Genomic DNA, 17,614 nt, shown 5'->3' with positions numbered 1-17,614 from the left:
TGCCCTGGGCTTCGCACCGTCGCGGGAGGGCGATGGCACAGGATAGGGAGTTATCTCAGCGGGATGCGTCCCAAAAGTCAGCGAGTCTCCTGGGAACACAAGAGGCCCTGGGTGCAGGCTCCAACGGGCGGTGCCTGCGGGACGACAGGCGGACAGCGTCGGGGAATTGGAGCCTTCCCCGGGACTCCGGCTCCGTGGGCGGCCAGGGGCGGGGCCTGGAGCGAGGGCGGGCCTCGCCGGAACTCCCACGCGAGGGGGCGGAGCCCGGGCTCGCAGTGGCCGGGTCAGGACCCAGGCGAAGCCGCTGAGGAGCTCCTGGGAGGCGGGGCCGGGGAGGGAGCGGGAGGCTGAGAAGGCTCCTAACCTTGAAGGAGCCGGTGGCTGAGCTGCGCAGGGTACTGACCAACTGGAAGGCGCCAAGCGGAGACCCAGAGGGAAACCAGGGAGCCCAGGCCATGCCTCCCTCATCTTGACTTTCTAGGTCCCGCGGTGCCCACCTGTGACCCACGGAAGACCTTTCCTGCCTGGTCTTCCTTTCACTCCTTCCCCACCTCCGAGTCCTCGCATCCAGCCCAGATCTCTCTCCCCTGCGCAGCAGCCCCTGGACATCGCTACTCTGACATCATCAGGCCCCTCAAACTCACCCTGTTCCAAATGACCTCAGCCATCCCCAGCCTGCCTCTCCTTTTACCTCCATCTGTCAGCCCTGGCCCTGCCACCTTCTAGGGGCTCTAGCCGGAAACCTAGCCACTTCTGTAGATGCCACCTCTTCCCTTGGTAAATTGCATCCAGTCTTTCCATGAGGTCCTGGAAAATCTGCCTACTTCTCCCCACTGTCACTGCTGTCATCACCAAGTTTAAGTCACCACTACACCTTCCACTGGACTGCTCCCTGTAGCTGAAGAGCTCTGACATCCAGATCTCACCCCATCAACCTCCCTTCAAACATCAACCACATGACCAGATATGAATTTTCTTTTCTTTCTTTTTTTGTTATGGAGTTCAGGCTCTTGTTGCGAAGGCTGGAGTGCAATGGTGCAATCTCAGTCAGCTCACTGCAACCGCCGCCTGGGTTCAAGCAATTCTGCTACATTAGCCTCCGGAGTACCTGGGACTATAGGCATGCACCACCATGCCCAGCTAATTTTGTATTTTTAGTAGAGACAGGGTTTATCCATGTTGGTTAGGCTGGTCTTGAACTGCTGACCTCAGGCGATCTGCCACTTTAGCCTCCCAAAGTGCTGAGATAACAAGTGTGAGCCACCTCGCCCAGCCCAGATCTGAGTTTTCTGCAGACACACCCTCAGTGACCAGAGCCTTCCACAGTAGTCCACAACCAGGAAAAATTGGCAGTGGCAGTCGGGAACTGCTAATCCAGGATATCTAGTGTACCCTCACAAACCTTTCTGGTCCAGCTTCTTTGACCCTGGCTTCCTGTGTGCGCCTTGACTCTAGTCCAACAGACCCCAGCCAGACTGGTCCTATCAGGATACCTTGGACATCTCTGCCTGGTGAACTCCTATTCAACCTTCAAAACAGCCTTATATTACCTCCTCCATGAAGCCGTCCTGATCCCCCAGATGCTCTGTTTCTCAGCACCTAGCTCATTCTGCCGGCACCTAAGTTAACAGACCCAGGGCCTAGGTCTCAGCATGGAGCTTCAGCCAGCCTAGGGAAGGAACTGCAATAGGCATGAGATGCTGGGTAAGTCTGCCCTATCTGGGCCTCAGGTCCAGAAAACAAAGGATTTAGACAAAGTCCAAGTTTGGACTTCATGATGCCACTTATGGGAAAGGCCTGGCCTGGTGAGGAACAGAGAGGGCCACGGGCTGTTGAGGAGAGAAGTGGGTCAAGGCCCATTTCCTCCAAGACATGGAAACACCCCTCAGGCCCTGCAGGAAGTGGCCAGGTGGGTGGAGAGAGGACAAGGCCTGGGGGCTCAGTGGCTTCAGAGCGGAGAGTGAGGCCTGCAGTGAGGCACAGGGCCCAGTGATGCATGGCCAGGGTAGGTATGGGGTGTGGCCACCTGCTTCCCTACAGAACCAAATAAACGTGATGGAAGAGAAGTCAAGCAGTGGCCTGGCCCAACGGACCCCCTCAGTGAGTGCCAGCCCATCTCTGAGCCGGGTTCCCGGGCCTGTCCTGTCTGGGGAGTCTGACTGGGGCCTAAAGGACCCCTCGGTGAGCGCCAGCCCGTCTCTGAGCCAGGGTCCCGGGCCTGTGCTGACTGTCCAGGGAGTGTGGCTGGGGCCTAAGGGACCCCTCGGTGAGCGCCAGCCTGTCTCTGAGATGGGTTCCCCGGCCTGTGCTGACTGTCTGGGGAGTCTGGCTGGGGCCTCTGGAGGCAGAATCCCTCGCCCTGCCCCGTCTTGGACACGTGCACAGACACAGACAACAGCGGCTTCTTTCCTCCCTGATGTCCTCTTTTCTCCACAGAATATTTACAAACAGGGACGGGCTGGGGGCCACTTCTGCCACCAAATAAGGGGCTAGGGAGGGGGGGCAGTGCTAAGATGCGCCTCTGCGCAGGGAGCGTTCCTGAGGAGGGCCCAGTGTGACCCGGGTGCGCCGAGGCGCCCAGGTGGTTCCAAGCTTGTCCACACAGCCGGGCAGCAGCGGCCTCCACGGCTCAGGCCAGGTCGGCGGTGGGCGAGCCCAGCTGCTTGGAGGCCAGAAGCAGGCGCGTGGCTGCGCTCTCAGACTCCGCCTGCAGCCGCCGGTTGCTGTGTCTCAGGCTCCGCACCTCCTCCTCCAGGGCTGCCCTGTCTGCCTTCTCCTGGGGTGGCCAGGGAGACGGAAGTGAGGGCTGCGAGCCCCTTTCTGGGGACGGCCCTGTAACGCCCTCCAAGCCCAGCCCAGCCCTCACCTTCTGCAGGTCCTCCTGCAGCTTCCTGAGCATGGACTCCAAGTGAGAGACCTTCTCTGAGAGGCTCCCAGGCTCTGGCCTGAGGACATGGAGGTCAAGACTCAGCAGGGCCAAGGCAGGGAGCAGCGCATGGGCTGACTCCCAGCCCCACCTAATGAGGCCACAGAGCCTGGGACAGAGCTCCACCCCATCGGACAGACATGAAGGGGGTGGAATGGGCAGGTAAAGCAGCTGTTGGGGGTTGAGGAGCTTACTCAGCATCAGACTTTGGAGTTCCCTTAGGGTCTCCGCTCTCTGGGATGGGCTGTCCTGTGGGAACAGAGGGATTGGGTGGGCTGGTCAGAAACGGGAAGAGAGTACCACCCAGGCTTACTGCAGCACCTGGTGACCTCACCCTCTCGGGACAGCGACTCCAGGATGGTGTTACAAGTGGAGGCGATCTCCGAGATGGACTGCCACTCATCCTCCAGGGTCTCACTGCCCGCCTCTGACATGACTGTGGGCACGAGGAGCAGGCTGAGCTGGGGGAGCCAGGGAGCACCCCCTGCCTCCTCCCATGCCCTCCTGACTCCAGACTCACTCCTGCTAATGGAGTTCCGCAGAGACAAGGTACGGGGCAGAAAGGAGGCCCTCAGCTCTGGGGCTGGGTTCCCCTTGTCCTCAGAGCCACTGGGACTGCCTGGCCCATCCTGTGCGAAGGAAGTGGATATAGAGTCAGTGACGCCCACTGTCACCACTGTGCCGTTGGGCTCCAGAGCCTGGTTTCTGCTCACCTGGGTCAGGGGTGTCTCACTGTCAGTGCTGGGTACTGATGGCTTGGCCGTGGTGGCCAGGAGGAGGTCCGGGGTGGTGTTGGGCAGGACTGGGGCCTCATCTGACAGGGAGCTGGGGAGAGCAGGGCTGGCTCAGAAAGGGAAGCTGCTTTCACAGAGGCCTGGAGGAAAGGGAAGGCCAAGAGCATGCACCTGCGTGGTGACAGCGAGTTCTGGCTGTGCAGGAACTCAGTCCTCTCCTCCGCTAGATCCCCAGGCCCTGGAGGGCTTCCGCCATCTTGTAGGCACAGGTGCAGCAGCTGCCTTGTGGTGGGCAGCAGGGTCACCCCCTCAGCCTCATCCTGCACAGGCTCTGGGGCCCCCCGCCGGCTGGGCTCCTGCAGAGACAGCGTGTACAGCTCCGAAAAACTCCTAAGGTGGGGAGGGGCAGGGTCAGGCAGGACTTCCCCAGCATCCTGCCTCACCAGCCCCACCCCCAGCCCCTGCCAGGCTCACTTCCAAGAGCAGGAGAGCTCCCCAGCTTTCTTACAACAGTGAAAAATGCCTGGTTACTGGCCATTTTTCCAGATCATGTTTCAAATTCTAGTGCTGCCCTTGTATATCCCAAGCAAATCACTCTGAACATCAATTTCTCTATCTGTGAAATGGGGATAATAGTACAAACCTCACAGTGTGCTGTGAGGATATAAATAGCATATGTAAACTGCTTAAATCCCAGAACTACTGTATGGAGCCAAATATAGCCCATGCCTTTTCCTTTTCTTTTCTAAAGCAGATGTGTCAGTTTCTGTACTTCGAGCTAAGTGTGGATTTTACTTTTCTTTTTTTGAGATGGAGTTTCACTCTTGTCGCCCACGGTGGAGTGCAACAGAGCAATCTCAGCTCACTGCAATCTCTTTTGCCTCACAGGTTCAAGCAATTCTCCTGCCTTAGCCTCCCGAGTAGCTGGGATTACAGGTGCCCACCATCATGCCCAGCTGATTTTTGTATTTTTAGTAGAGATGGGGTTTCACCATGTTGGCCAAGCTGGTCTCAAATTCCTGACCTCAGATGATCCACCTGCCTTGGCCTCCCAAAGTGCTGAGATTACAGATGTGAGCCACTGCATCCCGCCCAGATTTTCCTCCTTTTTTTTTTTTGAGACAGAGTCTTGCTCTGTTGCCCAGGCTGGAGTGCAGTGGCACAATCTCCGCTTACTCACTGCAACTTCTGCCTCCCGGGTTCTAGCAATTCTCCTGTCTTAGCCTCCTGAGTAACTGGGATTACAGGCGTGGGCCACTATGCCCGGCTAATTTTTGTATTTTTAGCAGAGACAGGGTTTCACCATCTTTGTCAGGCTGGTCCGAAACTCCTGACCTCGTGATCCACCCACCTCATCCTACCAAAGTGCTGGGCTTACAGGCATGAGCCACCACACCCAGCCTGGATTTTACATTTTTAACTAATAATAATAATAAAAAAAAGAATATTTCATGATAATTGAAAATCACATAAAACCAAATTTCAGTGTCTGTAAAGTTTTAGTGGGACACAAGCACATTTATTCATTTACCTACAACGACAAAGTAGCTGCAGCAGAGACCAGATGGTCCAGAAAGGCTAAAATATTTATTATATGGCCACTTACAGAAAATATTTGCCTACCCCTGGCTTAGCACAGTAAATTATCAATACTGTGTATGTGGCTGGTCGCGGTGGCTCACGCTTGTAATCCCAACATTTTGGGAGACCAAGGCAGGTGGATTGCCTGAGGTGAGGGCTTTAAGACCAGCCTGGCCAACGTGGTGAAACCCCTGCTAAAAATACAAAAAACTAGCTGGGCATGGTGGCACACACCTGTAATCTCAGCTACTCAGGAGGCTGAGGCAGGGGAATTGCTTGAACCTGGGAGGTGGAGGTTGCAGTGAGCCGAGATCATACCACTCCACTCCAGTCTATATGCAAGTGAGACTCCGTCTCAAAAAAAACAAAAAACAAAAAACACAAAAACTGTGTATGTGGGTGGGGTGGGGGTGGGGGTGGGGGTGGGGGTGGGGGTGGGTGGGGTGGGTGAGTGTTAACACTTTTTAAAAAAAGCTAGTGGGGCTTGCTGTTTGATCCTACCAGCAGTGGGAGCAACGCGCTTAACTGGTCCCATGAAGAAAGAGGTTCAGGCAGGGCTCACACCTGTAATCCCAGCACTTTGGGATCACCTGAAGTTAGGATTTGCGATCAGCCTGGCCAACGTGGTGAAACCCCTTCTCTACTAAAAATACAAAAAATTAGCCAGGAGTGGTGGTGCGTGCCTGTAATCCCAGCTACTCGGGAGGCTGAGGCAGGAGAATCGGGGAGGCAGATTGCAGTCAGCCAAGATCACAGCATTGCACTCCAGCCTGGGCAACAAGAGCGAAACTTCGTCTCAATTTAAAAAAAAAGAAAGAGGTTCAGGCGGGCTAAGAGACGGGAGAGTCTTTCCAGAAGAAAGGCATCCACATGGGGTTCCTGAAACTGCTGAGGGTGACCCGGGACGCACAGACTGCGCGGTGGCCAGCTACCTGCCCTCCCACCTTCCCACGTCCCCGGCACCCTGACCTGCGGGGCCGGCCGCTCTCGTCGGGGGGCAGGACGGTGACGCAGACCTTGGGCGCCGAGCGCAGTAGGTGGGCAGCGGCCTCTGGCCGGAGGCTGGGCAGCGTCTGGCCGCACACCCGCAGCAGGCGCGCCCCGGGCCGCAGCCCCGCCGTCTCCGCGAACGTGAAGCGCTCCACATGCGTGACGAAGCCCTCAGGGTCCACCTCGAAGCCCAAGCGGCCTTGACCTTCGCGGGGCAGCGCCAGCTCGCGGGTCTCGCAGCCACGGCTCACCAGCTGCGGGCGGGGGTAGGGAGGCGAGTGGGCGGGGCTGCCTGGAGGTGGGGCCGCCCCAGCGCCCGCCCCCTAGACTGCGTCCCAGGCCGCCCCGAACGTTCCACAGCCTCTGAGGGCCGCGCGTGGCACTGCCCGAAGGATGAGGATCAAAAGACGCTTGCCCAAGGGCACTAGCCCTCGCACTGCCAAGCCCCGAGCCTGGCTCTGCCCTCCTGGACTTTCCCTTCCGCGGCGGGAGGGGGATCCAAAGGAGGCTCTGCCCCAGCGCGCGCAGGGGCCGCAGCCTCCCGCTCAGGCTCACCTGCAGGCGCGCCACCACCTCGCCCACGGCTTGGCCGGGGGGCCCGTCGAAGCGCAGCGTGATCGCCTCCCCGCGGCCGTGGTACAAGTCCAGCTGCTGCTCGGAGAAGGTCCAGGCCAGCACGTCGCGACAGGCGCAGTTGAACACTACGCGGCCGTCGCGCGGCGCCACCAGTACCAGAGCCTCGGCCGAGATGCCCAGCAGGCAGGGCACCTCGGCGCCTTCGGGGCCGCCTGCCTGAGCCCCGGCGGCGACCCGCGCCCCGGGCGCTGCACGCACGCCCCACACCAGTGAGCCCGCTGCCTGCAGCTCCGCGCCCGGGGCCCGAGGGACCGCCCGGCGCCTCCCACCCAGGGAGGGCAGGCCGAAGCGCGAAGCCGAGTCCAGCGACGTAGTGGTCACCTCGTTGGTGGCCAGGTCCTGCAGGTACTGCTGGCGGGTGCGCGTGGCCATGGCGTGGAACTGGCGCGCGTGGCCCGCCGCCTGTTCGCCATTCAACGCCTTGGCCAGCAAGAAGGCCCGGAAGTCGGCGTTGGCCGCAAAGGGGCCTCCACCAGCGGGCAGAGCTGGTCCGAAGGCCGGGGTGTCCTGGGTGCGGCTCACGGCCACCCTGTGGGGAAGGAGACAGTAGTGAGGGGCAGCAGGACAGCACGTCCACGGGAGACCGGGGACCACCTGGGAGCCCACCTGTAGGAGGTGTGGGGGGTGCAGGGTGCGTGTGCCCGAACCACTAGGAACACGTGTTGGAAGTGTGAGCGGATGGTGGTGGGGCAGAAAGGCTTGCTGCCAGGCTCCTGGAACACGATGGTCACAATGTCGTTGCCGATGTGGCGCTTCCGCAGGAGCTGGGGGTTGGACAGTAGGGCATCGTGAGGGCCTTCTGTCCCCCAAACCCCTTCTCATTCAGGCAGAACAAAGCTGAGAAACCAATGGCTCCCCACTGCCCCTGGTGAAGACCTAGGGTGTTTGTCTTTGGGAAGGGGCCACCAGAGGGGTGGGTTGTTGGGGCCAAGAGGTCCAGCCAAAGCTCCAATGTCACCGACCATGCAGGGCCCTCCATGGTTCCCGGAAGCCCCACCCCTACGCCAGTCCCTCTCACACCTGCTGCTGGTTATTAGGGGTGTAAGGCAGCATTGTGGACACGTGGAACATGATCTCGTGGTCCTGGTACGTGGTGTAGAGCGAGTGCGTGCCTGTGGAATCCGCTGTGGCCAGGGAGTTGGGGACACAGAGGGAGAAAACAAGGGAAATCTGAGTTTCTTGAACCCGCATCCCTGTCTGCACACAGGAACCTCTGTGCCCCAAACAGCAGGTGGACAACCACTCATGCCACCAGCCAATGCCCTGGCCATGAGATTCAAGTGCCTCAGCCCAGAGTGTCCCTCCTCCCCTCCCTCCACAGGCTCCAGCCCTATGCCAGAGTGAATGGGGGTCAGGATGGGAGAGCTGAAATAGAATGAAGACAGCCTGGGGGCAGTGGCTCATGCCTGTAATCCCAGCACTTTGGGAGGCCAAGGCAGGCAGATCACCTGAGGTCAGGAGTTTGAGACAAGCCTGACTAACATGATGAAACCCCATCCCTACCAAAAATACAAAAAAATTAGCCAGGCACAGTAGCTGGCATCTGTAATCCCAACTACTCAGGAAGCTGAGGCAGGAGAATTGCTTGAACCTGGGAGGCAGAGGTTGCAATGAGCCGAGATGTCACCAGCACTCCAGCAGCCTGGGCAACAGGGTAAGACTCGGTCTCAGAATTAAAAAAAAAGAAAAGAAAAGAAAAAGAAATAGAATTGGCCAGGTGTGGTGGCTCTCACCTGTAATCCCTGCACTTTGGGAGGCTGAGGCAGGGGGATCACCTGAGGTCAGGAGTTCAAGACTAGCCTGGCCAACATGAGGAAACCCTGTCTCTACTAAAAACACAAAAGTAAGCCGGGCATGGTGACACGTGCCTGTAATCCCTGCTACTCGGGAGGCTGAGGCAGGAGAATCGCTCAAACCTGGGAGGCAGAGGTTGCAGTGAGCCGAGATCGCCTCATTGCACTCCAGCCTGGGCAACAGAGCGAGACTCCGTTTAAAAAGAAAAAAGAAAGAAAGAAATAGAATAAAGACAGAAATGAGAAGTAGTCTTAGAGAGAGGCCAGGGTCAGGTGTCCTAGGAGAACCAGGTGTTGCTCCAGGCCCAAGCGTGTGTGGCATGCTGGAAGAGTGAAAGGCAGGCAGGGAGTGCTTGGTACACCTCCCAGGGTCCCTGGGGCTCCTTCCACCAGGGAGGCAGGGGCGCCTCTCCTCCACAAGACTGAGCCGCTGGAATGTGTTTGGTGGAGGGGTAGTACCCCCAAACCACTTTAGCACCAGCTCAGGCAGTAGGGTACTCAGGCTTTGAGGGACAGTCCCAGCCCCTCTCTCAGCCCATAGCGTGGCCCTCACAGCCCTGACTCAAGATTCTCAGCTCACCCAAAGAACTCTCCAGCCCCCAGCCCAGGACTGTACACTCATCCCTTCAGCACAGATCTGCTCCCACCCCTCGTACCCCTGGGCCTCACTTTTGGTGTCCAGCTGGGCCCGGTAACTCTCAAAGCCTTTGAGCCGCACCACGTTGCCCAGCAAGGTGAGGAACTGCGTGAAGGCCGGTCCCGCCTCCTGGTTGTTGTACATCTCCTCCTCCGAGCCCTGGCCTGCCCGGCAGTAGAGGATGCCCACTTTGCGCTGGAAGCTGAGCTGGGGGTGGGAGGCAGAAGGCATAAGCCTCAGTCCCCTGCAGCCCCACCCCACCAGGTCGTGGGGAATAGATGCGACACTGGCCTGGGGGCTGGGCTGCCTTGATGTGTGGCCCTGAGCACCAGCCCTCTCTGAGCCACTTGTGTCCTTGCCTGTCAGGTGGGTATAGTCTGTTATGCTCCTAGTGCTTGGGAGGGCACAAGCAGAAAGGTATGGGAGTGGCTGGTTCCCATGTGGCAGTAGAGAAGGTGATTCAGCCTGGAACACAGGCTGAAGCCCCTTTAAGAAATGGCTGCAATCGCCGGGCGCGGTGGCTCAAGCCTGTAATCCCAGCACTTTGGGAGGCCGAGGCGGGTGGATCACGAGGTTGAGAGATCGAGACCATCCTGGTCAACATGGTGAAACCCCGTCTCTACTCAAAATACAAAAAATTAGCTGGGCATGGTGGTGCGTGCCTGTAATCCCAGCTACTCAGAAGGCTGAGGCAGGAGAATTGCCTGAACCCAGGAGGTGGAGGTTGCGGTGAGCCAAGATCGCGCCATTGCACTCCAGCCTGGGTAACAAGAGCGAAACTCCGTCTCAAAAAAAAAAAAAAAAAAAAAAAGAAATGGCTGCAATCAGAAAGGACCCTTCGGATAAACATACACATTGCCATCCTCCTTATCTCAAGGCTGGACTGTCCTCTCCACCCCCCAGTCCAAGGCAACCCCACCCCAGCCCCTGCAGGCCTGGAGCCAGGCACCTCTGCTCCCCGTGCTCCTGTTTCTTTTTTTTTCTTTTCTTTTTTTTTTTTTTTTTGAGACGGAGTTTCGCTGTTGTTACCCAGGCTGGAGTGCAATGGCGCGATCTCGGCTCACCGCAGCCTCCGCCTCCTGGGTTCAGGCAATTCTCCCGCCTCAGCCTCCGGAGTAGCTGGGATTACAAGCACGTGCCACCATGCCCAGCTAATTTTTTGTATTTTAAGTAGAGATGGGGTTTCACCATGTTGACCAGGATGGTCTCGATCTCTTGACCTTGTGATCCACCCGCCCTGGCCTCCCAAAGTGCTGGGATTACAGGCTTGAGCCACCGCGCCCGGCCCAGCTCCTGTTTCTTTATCCTCTGCTCCTGGCTCTTCCCTCTGCAGATAACTGGATAACCGTGCCCAGCTTAAGGTGCTCTGAGCCCCTCCAAACAGCACAGGCTCCCCTCCAGCTGTCACCTCCCTTTTCCACAACTAAACCTGTCTGCACTCACAGTCCCCACTTCAATTTCATTCCACCCAACCCCCTGCGCCCCCCCTCCCCATATGGCCTCCAGATGTGGCCTCATCCTGGCACCCTCTTGGCCATAGTTGGCACTGGGGATAACTAGAAACTCACCTTGCCTAAGGCCCCAGGAACCCCTCCCTCTTCTGCGTGGGCCTCTTCTCCACCTATGCTCCTCCCCCTCCCTGGCTGCAGCAGGGATGACACCCCCATCTCTGCCTCCCACTCAGACCGGCCTACCAAACCCCAGGCTCTTTCCTCCAGCTGCCTGATGTCTCACCTTGCTGTGACTCGCGCACCCTACTCCTCCTCCTTAAAGCACCACTCCTAGGGGTCAAGAAGCTGGAGCATCCTAGCGCGGCACACCTTCCAGACAGCTGCATGACCACCCACTTCCTCCTGGACTGTCACCTCCTCTTCACCTCCACTATCATTACCACTATGTCTAGCCTGGGCAAGTGCAACAGCCTTCTGCCTGCCTCCCACCCCATCCAGTCTAGTCCCCATGCTGCAGCCAGGGGGTTGCCCCTCTCAGATCTGCACTGGATCCCTCCATGGCTCCCCAGTGCCCACAGGAACAAACGCCAAGCTTCTCCCCAGTCCCTCCCCACAATCCCACCCCCAGCCATGCTGAACTGACTGTCTAATGTGCTGTGCTCACATTCCCCAAGCCTTTCCACAAATTATTTCTTCGGACCGAAAATACCTGCTTGTCCAGGCTTCAGCCCTTTCGCGTTCTCCATGCTGGAAAACCCTGGCCAAGGAAGGGCTGTCAGCACTACCTTTGTGTCCCATGGAGCCCTCAACACCCCCTTTTAGGGTTACCCTGGTCCTGTATTTCTGCAATTCTCTGTGGGTCTCTTTCCACCACCCAGCTGGGAGCTACTCAAGCAAAGCACCTCGTCTAGACCTGTCTTCAGCATTCAGTCTGGGGCCTGGCACCAAGAAGGTGTAAGAATTGTTTGTTGAATGACTGATGGATTGAATGACACAGAGGAAGAGAGACTCAGCCGGTAGGCAGCTTTCAGCGGGGGAGTGGAGGATGGAAGGAGCCGCTCCTGGAACCTGTGAGCACCACATGTGAGAGGAAACCCAGCAGGGGCTGTGGGGGAAATTGGCCAGGAATGATTACAGGAACTACAGGACCAGTGGGGTGACTCAGACCAGGGCATCTACGGCTGTAAAGATCTTTTTAAAATGCAGACTCTGGGCCCAATGCAGTGACTCACTCCTGTTATCCCAGCACTCTGGGAAACCAAGGTGGGGGGGATCACCTGAGGTCAGGAGTTCGAGACCAGCCCAGCCAACATGGTGAAACCCTGTCTCTATACTATAAATATAAAAGGTAGCCAGACATGTTGGTGTGCACCTGTAGTCCCAGCTACTCAGGAAGGTGAGGCAGGAGAATCACTCGAACCCGGGAGGCGGAGGTTGCAGTGAACTGAGATTGCACCATTGCACTCCAGCCTGGGCAACAGAGCGAGACTCCATCTCAAAATAAATAAATTAATGCAGACTCTGATTCAGATGGTCTGGGGTGTGGCCCCAGAATCTGCATTTCTAGATGATGTGGATGCTGCTGGTCTGCAGAGCTCACTTTGAGAAGCAAGGCTCCAGATGACCTCTGATGCCTTCTCTCTAAAAAGTCAGCTCTCCTGGGGTCACCACCCAGCCCAGGATCAGTGTCAGGGCTAGGGGGTTCGGAGCTGGGCAGGCTGGGTTCAGACTAGGGCCAGCTGTAAGGCTGGGGGCTCCGCAGCCAGCCACTCACCACTTGCTCATCCAGTGTAAGCAGCGTCCGTGGTACCTTGGGTGAAGCTGAGCCCAGGCGCAGGCAGCTGGGGCTCAACCGCGGGGCCACGTGCTCCAGAAGTTTCCTCGGGGACAAACCCCGTGGGGGCCCCGGCGGCAGCGCGTCCTCCGAGATGGTGCCACGGAGGGTCCGGAGCTGAGGAAGGGGCGTAAGGGCACTCAGAATGCATACAGGGTGTTGGGCAGACAACCCACGTCCTCACCCCGCGATCCCGGCCCACCTGCGTCGTCCGCACGATGACGCGGTAGCTGTGCAGGGTGCCCCCTCCGCTGCCCTCCTTTTCCTCCCGCCGCAGGCTCACTGCCACCGGGCCCAGCGACTCGTCCATCCCGAAGAAGTTCTGGTGTTCTACGGGACCGCACCGGGGACGATTGGTCCCGCCCCCTAGCAGCCCCGCCCCCTCAACCAGGCGCAACGCTAAGCCCCGCCCTAGGCTCCATCGCACCACCAAATGCTGACCCTAGACTAAGCCCCGCCCCTCTGTAGCCCCGAGTTCAACACCTAGATCTCAACCCTGACCCAAAGGCGGACCCAGACCCAGACCTAGACCCACGCGGCCAGCTCCTAGGCCTAAATCCTGCCTTGGGCCCGCCCACCACGCCCCCATTCTCCCTTCCGCGCCCTGGAGCCCTCTCCGCAGCTCTGGTGAGAACAAGGTTCACGGATGCAGGGCTTTGAGGCCTGAGTTTTCACCCCACAGAAATGCCCATAGGAAATCTCTCTGCAGCCCAGCAGGTTAAACTGGATGGAGGATGAACCAGACGGAGGCAGGGGGACTGGGAATGAGGGGCCAGGGGTTGGCCTTAAGAAGGTGGTTGGAAGTGGGTCCAGGAGGACCCAGCTCAGCTCTTGAGCCTTCCTAGGGCCAGGGACTTTACAGGAGATGGGCAGTTCATAAGCCCCACTGTGTGCGCTCCAGGTGACAGGGAGCTCTTCTTCAGCCCCCCTTCTCCCCTCCCTGGAACTGCCTTTTCTTACCTTTGCCATAGAAGTACTTTCGGTAGTAGCCAGCACCCAGGTCTGCGTGCTCCAGGCTGTAGGCCGAGGTTCGGTTCTGTGGCTCCTCCAGGATGGAGACAGCCGCATTGGGCAGTGCAGGGGGCACAGGTGGGGATGCTGGTCCACCCAGGCCTAGCTCACCCTCACCCCCGAGCTCACACACAAAGCCAGGTGCCCCAAGCAGCAGGTCCGAGCTGGCAGCCTGGTCCTCGGCTGAAGCCAGGGTCCCAGAGCTGGCCTCCGAGTGGTTCCCCGTTCCCTGAGACCTCGGAGCCCAATCAAAGAGCAGGCTTTGCACGTCATAGTGGGCAAACCATCGAGGCTCAAGCACTGGTGGGAAGGCAGGCTCTGGTTCCTCTGCTGGCAGCCCCAGCAGTGCCAGTGGGTCAGTGAAGAGCCGGGTGGAAGTGGCAGCAGGGCGGCTGGCGTCTTCGTGGCTGTGGGCACGGGCACGGGGGCTGGCAGGCGTGGGGGGCTTGGCCTCGCCTGCATCGCTGCCGCTGCGCAGGAGGGGGCCCCGGACTGGCCTCTGCTCAAAGGTGTGAGGTGTCAGCGGGGGCCGTGCCGGCTGGCGCAGCTTTCGTGCAAAGAGGTCATCCGTGGACGCAGGGGCCATTCCCCGCCGAGGGCTCCCCACACCGCTGGCCCACATGGGCATGCTTTGTGGGCCTGACTCTCCGGGGGCTGGGCCGCATTGGCAGGCACGGGTGTTTGGTGCCCAGCCGGCAGGCCGAGGTTGCGGCAGCAGTTCCTGCCCTGAAGGAGGAGGGGGCTGTTCAGAGGGGCCTGGGGAGAAAACAGGAACCCAGGCCCCCAGCCTGGTCCTCTACCACCCGTGTTGGCTTCCGGCCCCCTCCGAGACCATCAAAGCTGCTTCCGCTTTCCAGGCCACTTCCTTGTCTGCCTGGGGCTGAGGTTTCCAGCCCCCTCCCCGGCTTAGCTGGGCAGGGCTAGAGGCTACGCTGTTGGCTCTTAGCCCTGAGGGTCCTGGAGCCTAAGCAGCCCCGGGACTGCCAGGGTCCCCCATTTCCCATCCACACACCTTGGCTTTGGCCTGGGCCCAGAGTAAGGGTCCCATCAGGACCTAGCTCAACTGGACAGATGACTTGTATCGGCTGGGACGGGAAATTCAGGGGCCACTGGTGTCTGGGTCCTGCCCACTTAACAAAGGGAGGACGTCCTGTCCCCAGAGACCTTCCTCCCTGCCCCTCCCACTTCCTTCAGGGTCCCTGGAGAGCGGATCACCCAGAGAGGTCTGATCTCTCTCAGTGCCCTGGCCCTCAAGGTCTCAATACAACAAGGACACACGGGTTCCCAGGGGGCATCGGCAGGGCAGCAGGAATGGCAAGAGGACTTCCTTCAGCACAGGAAGTAGCCCCAACTCTGGGCCCAGCCCTCTTGCCAGGCCCCCACATCCTGAGGAAGGTGCCGGAGTCACACTAACTGTCATGGGACCAAGTCACCCAGGCCTGAAGGACGGGCCAGCTCACCTAGCAGGCCGTTGTGCCTAGGCCTGGGGGCAAAAGGAGTCACAATGACAGGGCTCCTCTGCTGGAACTGGGACCCATAGGAACCTCTGCCTACCTGATCTCACTGATGCAGACAGGGAGGTTTCAACCCCATGTGACAGATGGTCAAATGAGGTCCAGAGGAGACACTCTTGCCTGAAGCAATTCATGTCAGAGCTAAGGTTCGAGCCTGGGCCTGTCCATCTCCAGGGCCTAACCAGAGCTGCACCTGCCCACTGCTGTCTGTGTGCGTAGGTGTTGGGGGGTGGGTGCTGGGCTGAGGTTCAAGGTCTCACAGGATGCAAGATTGAGACACCCAAAGCCCCAGGGACCTGCTAACTGCGGAAATGTGACGCCAGAGGCAGGTGCAAAAAAGGTGGTGTGAGAACTTGAGGGAAGCGACGCCTAGGCCAGCCCTGGATTGAGTAGACAGTGAGGGCAGGGAGCTGGGGACCCTCCACTGGGGGTACAGGCATCTAATGATGGGTCTTCATGCAGCATCCAGTGACATCATGCAGGGCTGGGCCAGAGCAGGTGGAGGAGGAACTCCATACACCCCTCGCCTGGGGCCTCCAGAACCGAGCAAGGGTCAGCTCCCCGGCCCAGGTGCCTTCTACCTTGATTTCTCCTGAATAAACTCCCATGCTGACCTGAGCCTGTTTTCTCATCTCTAAAATGAGGTTAACTGGCTGGGTGCAATGGCTCACCCTTGTTATCCCAGCACTTTGGGAGGCTGAGGCGGAGGATCACCTGAGGTCAGGAGTTGGAGACCAGCCTGGCCAACATGGTGAAACCCTGTCTCTACTAAAAATATAAAAATTAGCTGGGCGTGGTGGTGCATGCCTGTAGTCCCAGCTATTCAGGAGGCTGAGGCAGGAAAATCGGTTAAACCTAGGAGGTGGAGGTTGCAGTGAGCCGAGATCACACCACTGAACCCCAGCCTGGGTTCAGAGCGAGACTCTGTCTCAAAAAATAAACCAGGGTTAACTATTTCTGTTCTCTCCGAAGTTTGCTGGGAGACTGAGAAGAACGAGGTGTGTGTCACCGCGTGTGTGTGTGACCCCTGGCTCCATGAGCCAACCTCTGGGCACAGGCAGGCTCAAGCCTGAACTATGGTGTGTGAGGGGTAGGAGCGCCTGAGGGAGGGGATCTGTGCAAGCCCCACTTCGTGTGAGCTGAGCTCCGCACGCTTGAAAGTGAGCTCTGTGCATGTGTGCACCCAGCCTGTGGGCTGCCTCTTGCTGTGTGGCCCAGTGCCAAGTCTAGCACTGCCTTGAGGGGTGTTCTGCCCCCCACCCTGAAGCTTCACACAGGGTCCATTGAGGCCAAGACATTCCTCCGGGCCTGTGTCACTAGGGGTGGGGGGAAAGGGCCGGCCCCGCCCCCACAGATCCGGAAGGCCTGCCTGCCCCAGGAGGAGGAGTTGGCCACTTCCCAGCACATCTGGAGGTCATGACCCCATTTCTGCTGCCAGGGGGCGCGACAGATGTTTCCTACCAGGCCAGGCCAGGGACTGGGGTGGAGGCCGCCTAAGGAGAAGGGGAGCCGCAGAATAAGGGGGAGCCCCGCAAACACTTGCAGCGTCGAGGGGGAGGGGGTCACAGCGCCGCCACGAGGAGTCACGAGTCGCAGCCTCCACTCACCGGCTTGCTGGCCAGACTAAGCCATCACACACAGGGAGTAGGAACCGCTGCTCAGAGACAGGGAACTGAACACATTGACTCGGGACTGAGTTGGAGCCCGCAGGGAAGTTGGGAGGGTGCCGGCAACGAACGTGGCGAAGACCCCCCCCCACACACACACACATATCACCAGGGCCCACTGCTAGGCCACCTCTCCCTGTCCGGCCCGACAGCAGTGCCTCCCGTCCCCAGCTCCCGCCAGTACCTCGGGGGCTCCCGCCCAGCCGCCGCCTCCCGCGCTGGGGTCCCGCTGCCGCTCTCCCGCTACCGCTCCCGGCGCCGGCTCCGCCTGGAGGTGGGGCCACGCGGGGGGGCGGGACCGCCGGGGGGCGGGGCCAGCCGGGAGCTGTCTGCGGCGGGAAGCGCAGCGGGCGGGCACTCTAGGCCTGGCAGTGGTCAGCCCTGCACCGTACTGACTCCTCAGGCTATTTCCTCGGCTGAGAAAACCGTACCTGCCTTCCAGACCAACCGGGAGGGCTGGCACCGGCCACCCAGCGTCCAGCCCCCGGACAGCACAGAGCAGGTGCCCAGAGACGGCCACTATTTCACGGAGCACTTGCTAAGCACTGGGCCCTGGGCAACTGCTCCACTAGCGCGCTCTCATTTATTCTGAAAACACCTTAGACAGGTGTCATCTCTACGCCTTGGAGCAAGTGAGTTCCAGGGAAAGGCTTTGGCCAAGGACAAGCCTGGTTAAATGTAGAAGTCACCAGACCTGGAAGTCTTTGACCATATGGGGGTGGGAAATAGCAGACAATAACCTTCAGATACAGGCTTGAAAAGGGAGCAGGCCTGAGGGGAAGAGGACTCGGCTCTACCTGGACCCCGCCTTGGTCTGCCCTTGATCTCTATCCTACTTCA

At 59.2% G+C, this 17,614-nt stretch overlaps 1 protein-coding gene across 1 annotated transcript; it reads right to left on the bottom strand.

Annotated features, from left to right (window-relative positions):
- Nucleotides 1-2,402: 2,402 nt before the first annotated feature.
- On the bottom strand, nucleotides 2,403-17,031 carry SIPA1 (signal-induced proliferation-associated 1). The gene is made up of 16 exons (XM_039470963.2): nucleotides 16,959-17,031; nucleotides 13,543-14,319; nucleotides 12,785-12,912; nucleotides 12,523-12,699; nucleotides 9,330-9,504; nucleotides 7,888-7,991; nucleotides 7,474-7,631; nucleotides 6,787-7,396; nucleotides 6,211-6,485; nucleotides 3,832-4,050; nucleotides 3,640-3,751; nucleotides 3,447-3,555; nucleotides 3,261-3,362; nucleotides 3,121-3,175; nucleotides 2,867-2,945; nucleotides 2,403-2,776 (listed from the first exon to the last, which is right to left on the bottom strand). The coding sequence occupies exons 2-16, from the start codon at nucleotides 14,219-14,221 to the stop codon at nucleotides 2,630-2,632; spliced, it is 3,129 nt and encodes a 1,042-aa protein (XP_039326897.2). The 5' UTR covers nucleotides 14,222-14,319; nucleotides 16,959-17,031; the 3' UTR covers nucleotides 2,403-2,629.
- Nucleotides 17,032-17,614: the final 583 nt, after the last annotated feature.

Source organism: Saimiri boliviensis, chromosome 6, assembly GCF_048565385.1.
Source record: "Saimiri boliviensis isolate mSaiBol1 chromosome 6, mSaiBol1.pri, whole genome shotgun sequence".
Classification (NCBI taxonomy): domain Eukaryota; kingdom Metazoa; phylum Chordata; class Mammalia; order Primates; family Cebidae; genus Saimiri; species Saimiri boliviensis.
Note: the sequence above shows the minus strand (reverse complement) of the source record. Positions and strands in the feature narration are given on the sequence as shown.

Bases quoted from the DNA above. Each gene is read 5' to 3' on its own strand.
- SIPA1 (XM_039470963.2), bottom strand. From the start codon at position 14,221: ATGCCCATGTGGGCCAGCGGTGTGGGGAGCCCTCGGCGGGGAATGGCC. The intron at 9,505-12,522 runs GTGAGTGGCTGG...TCCCACCCCCAG, and splicing joins TTACACTGGATGAGCAAGTG to CTCAGCTTCCAGCGCAAAGT. The intron at 3,176-3,260 runs GTGAGGTCACCA...CTGTTCCCACAG, and splicing joins GGAGTCGCTGTCCCGAGAGG to GACAGCCCATCCCAGAGAGC.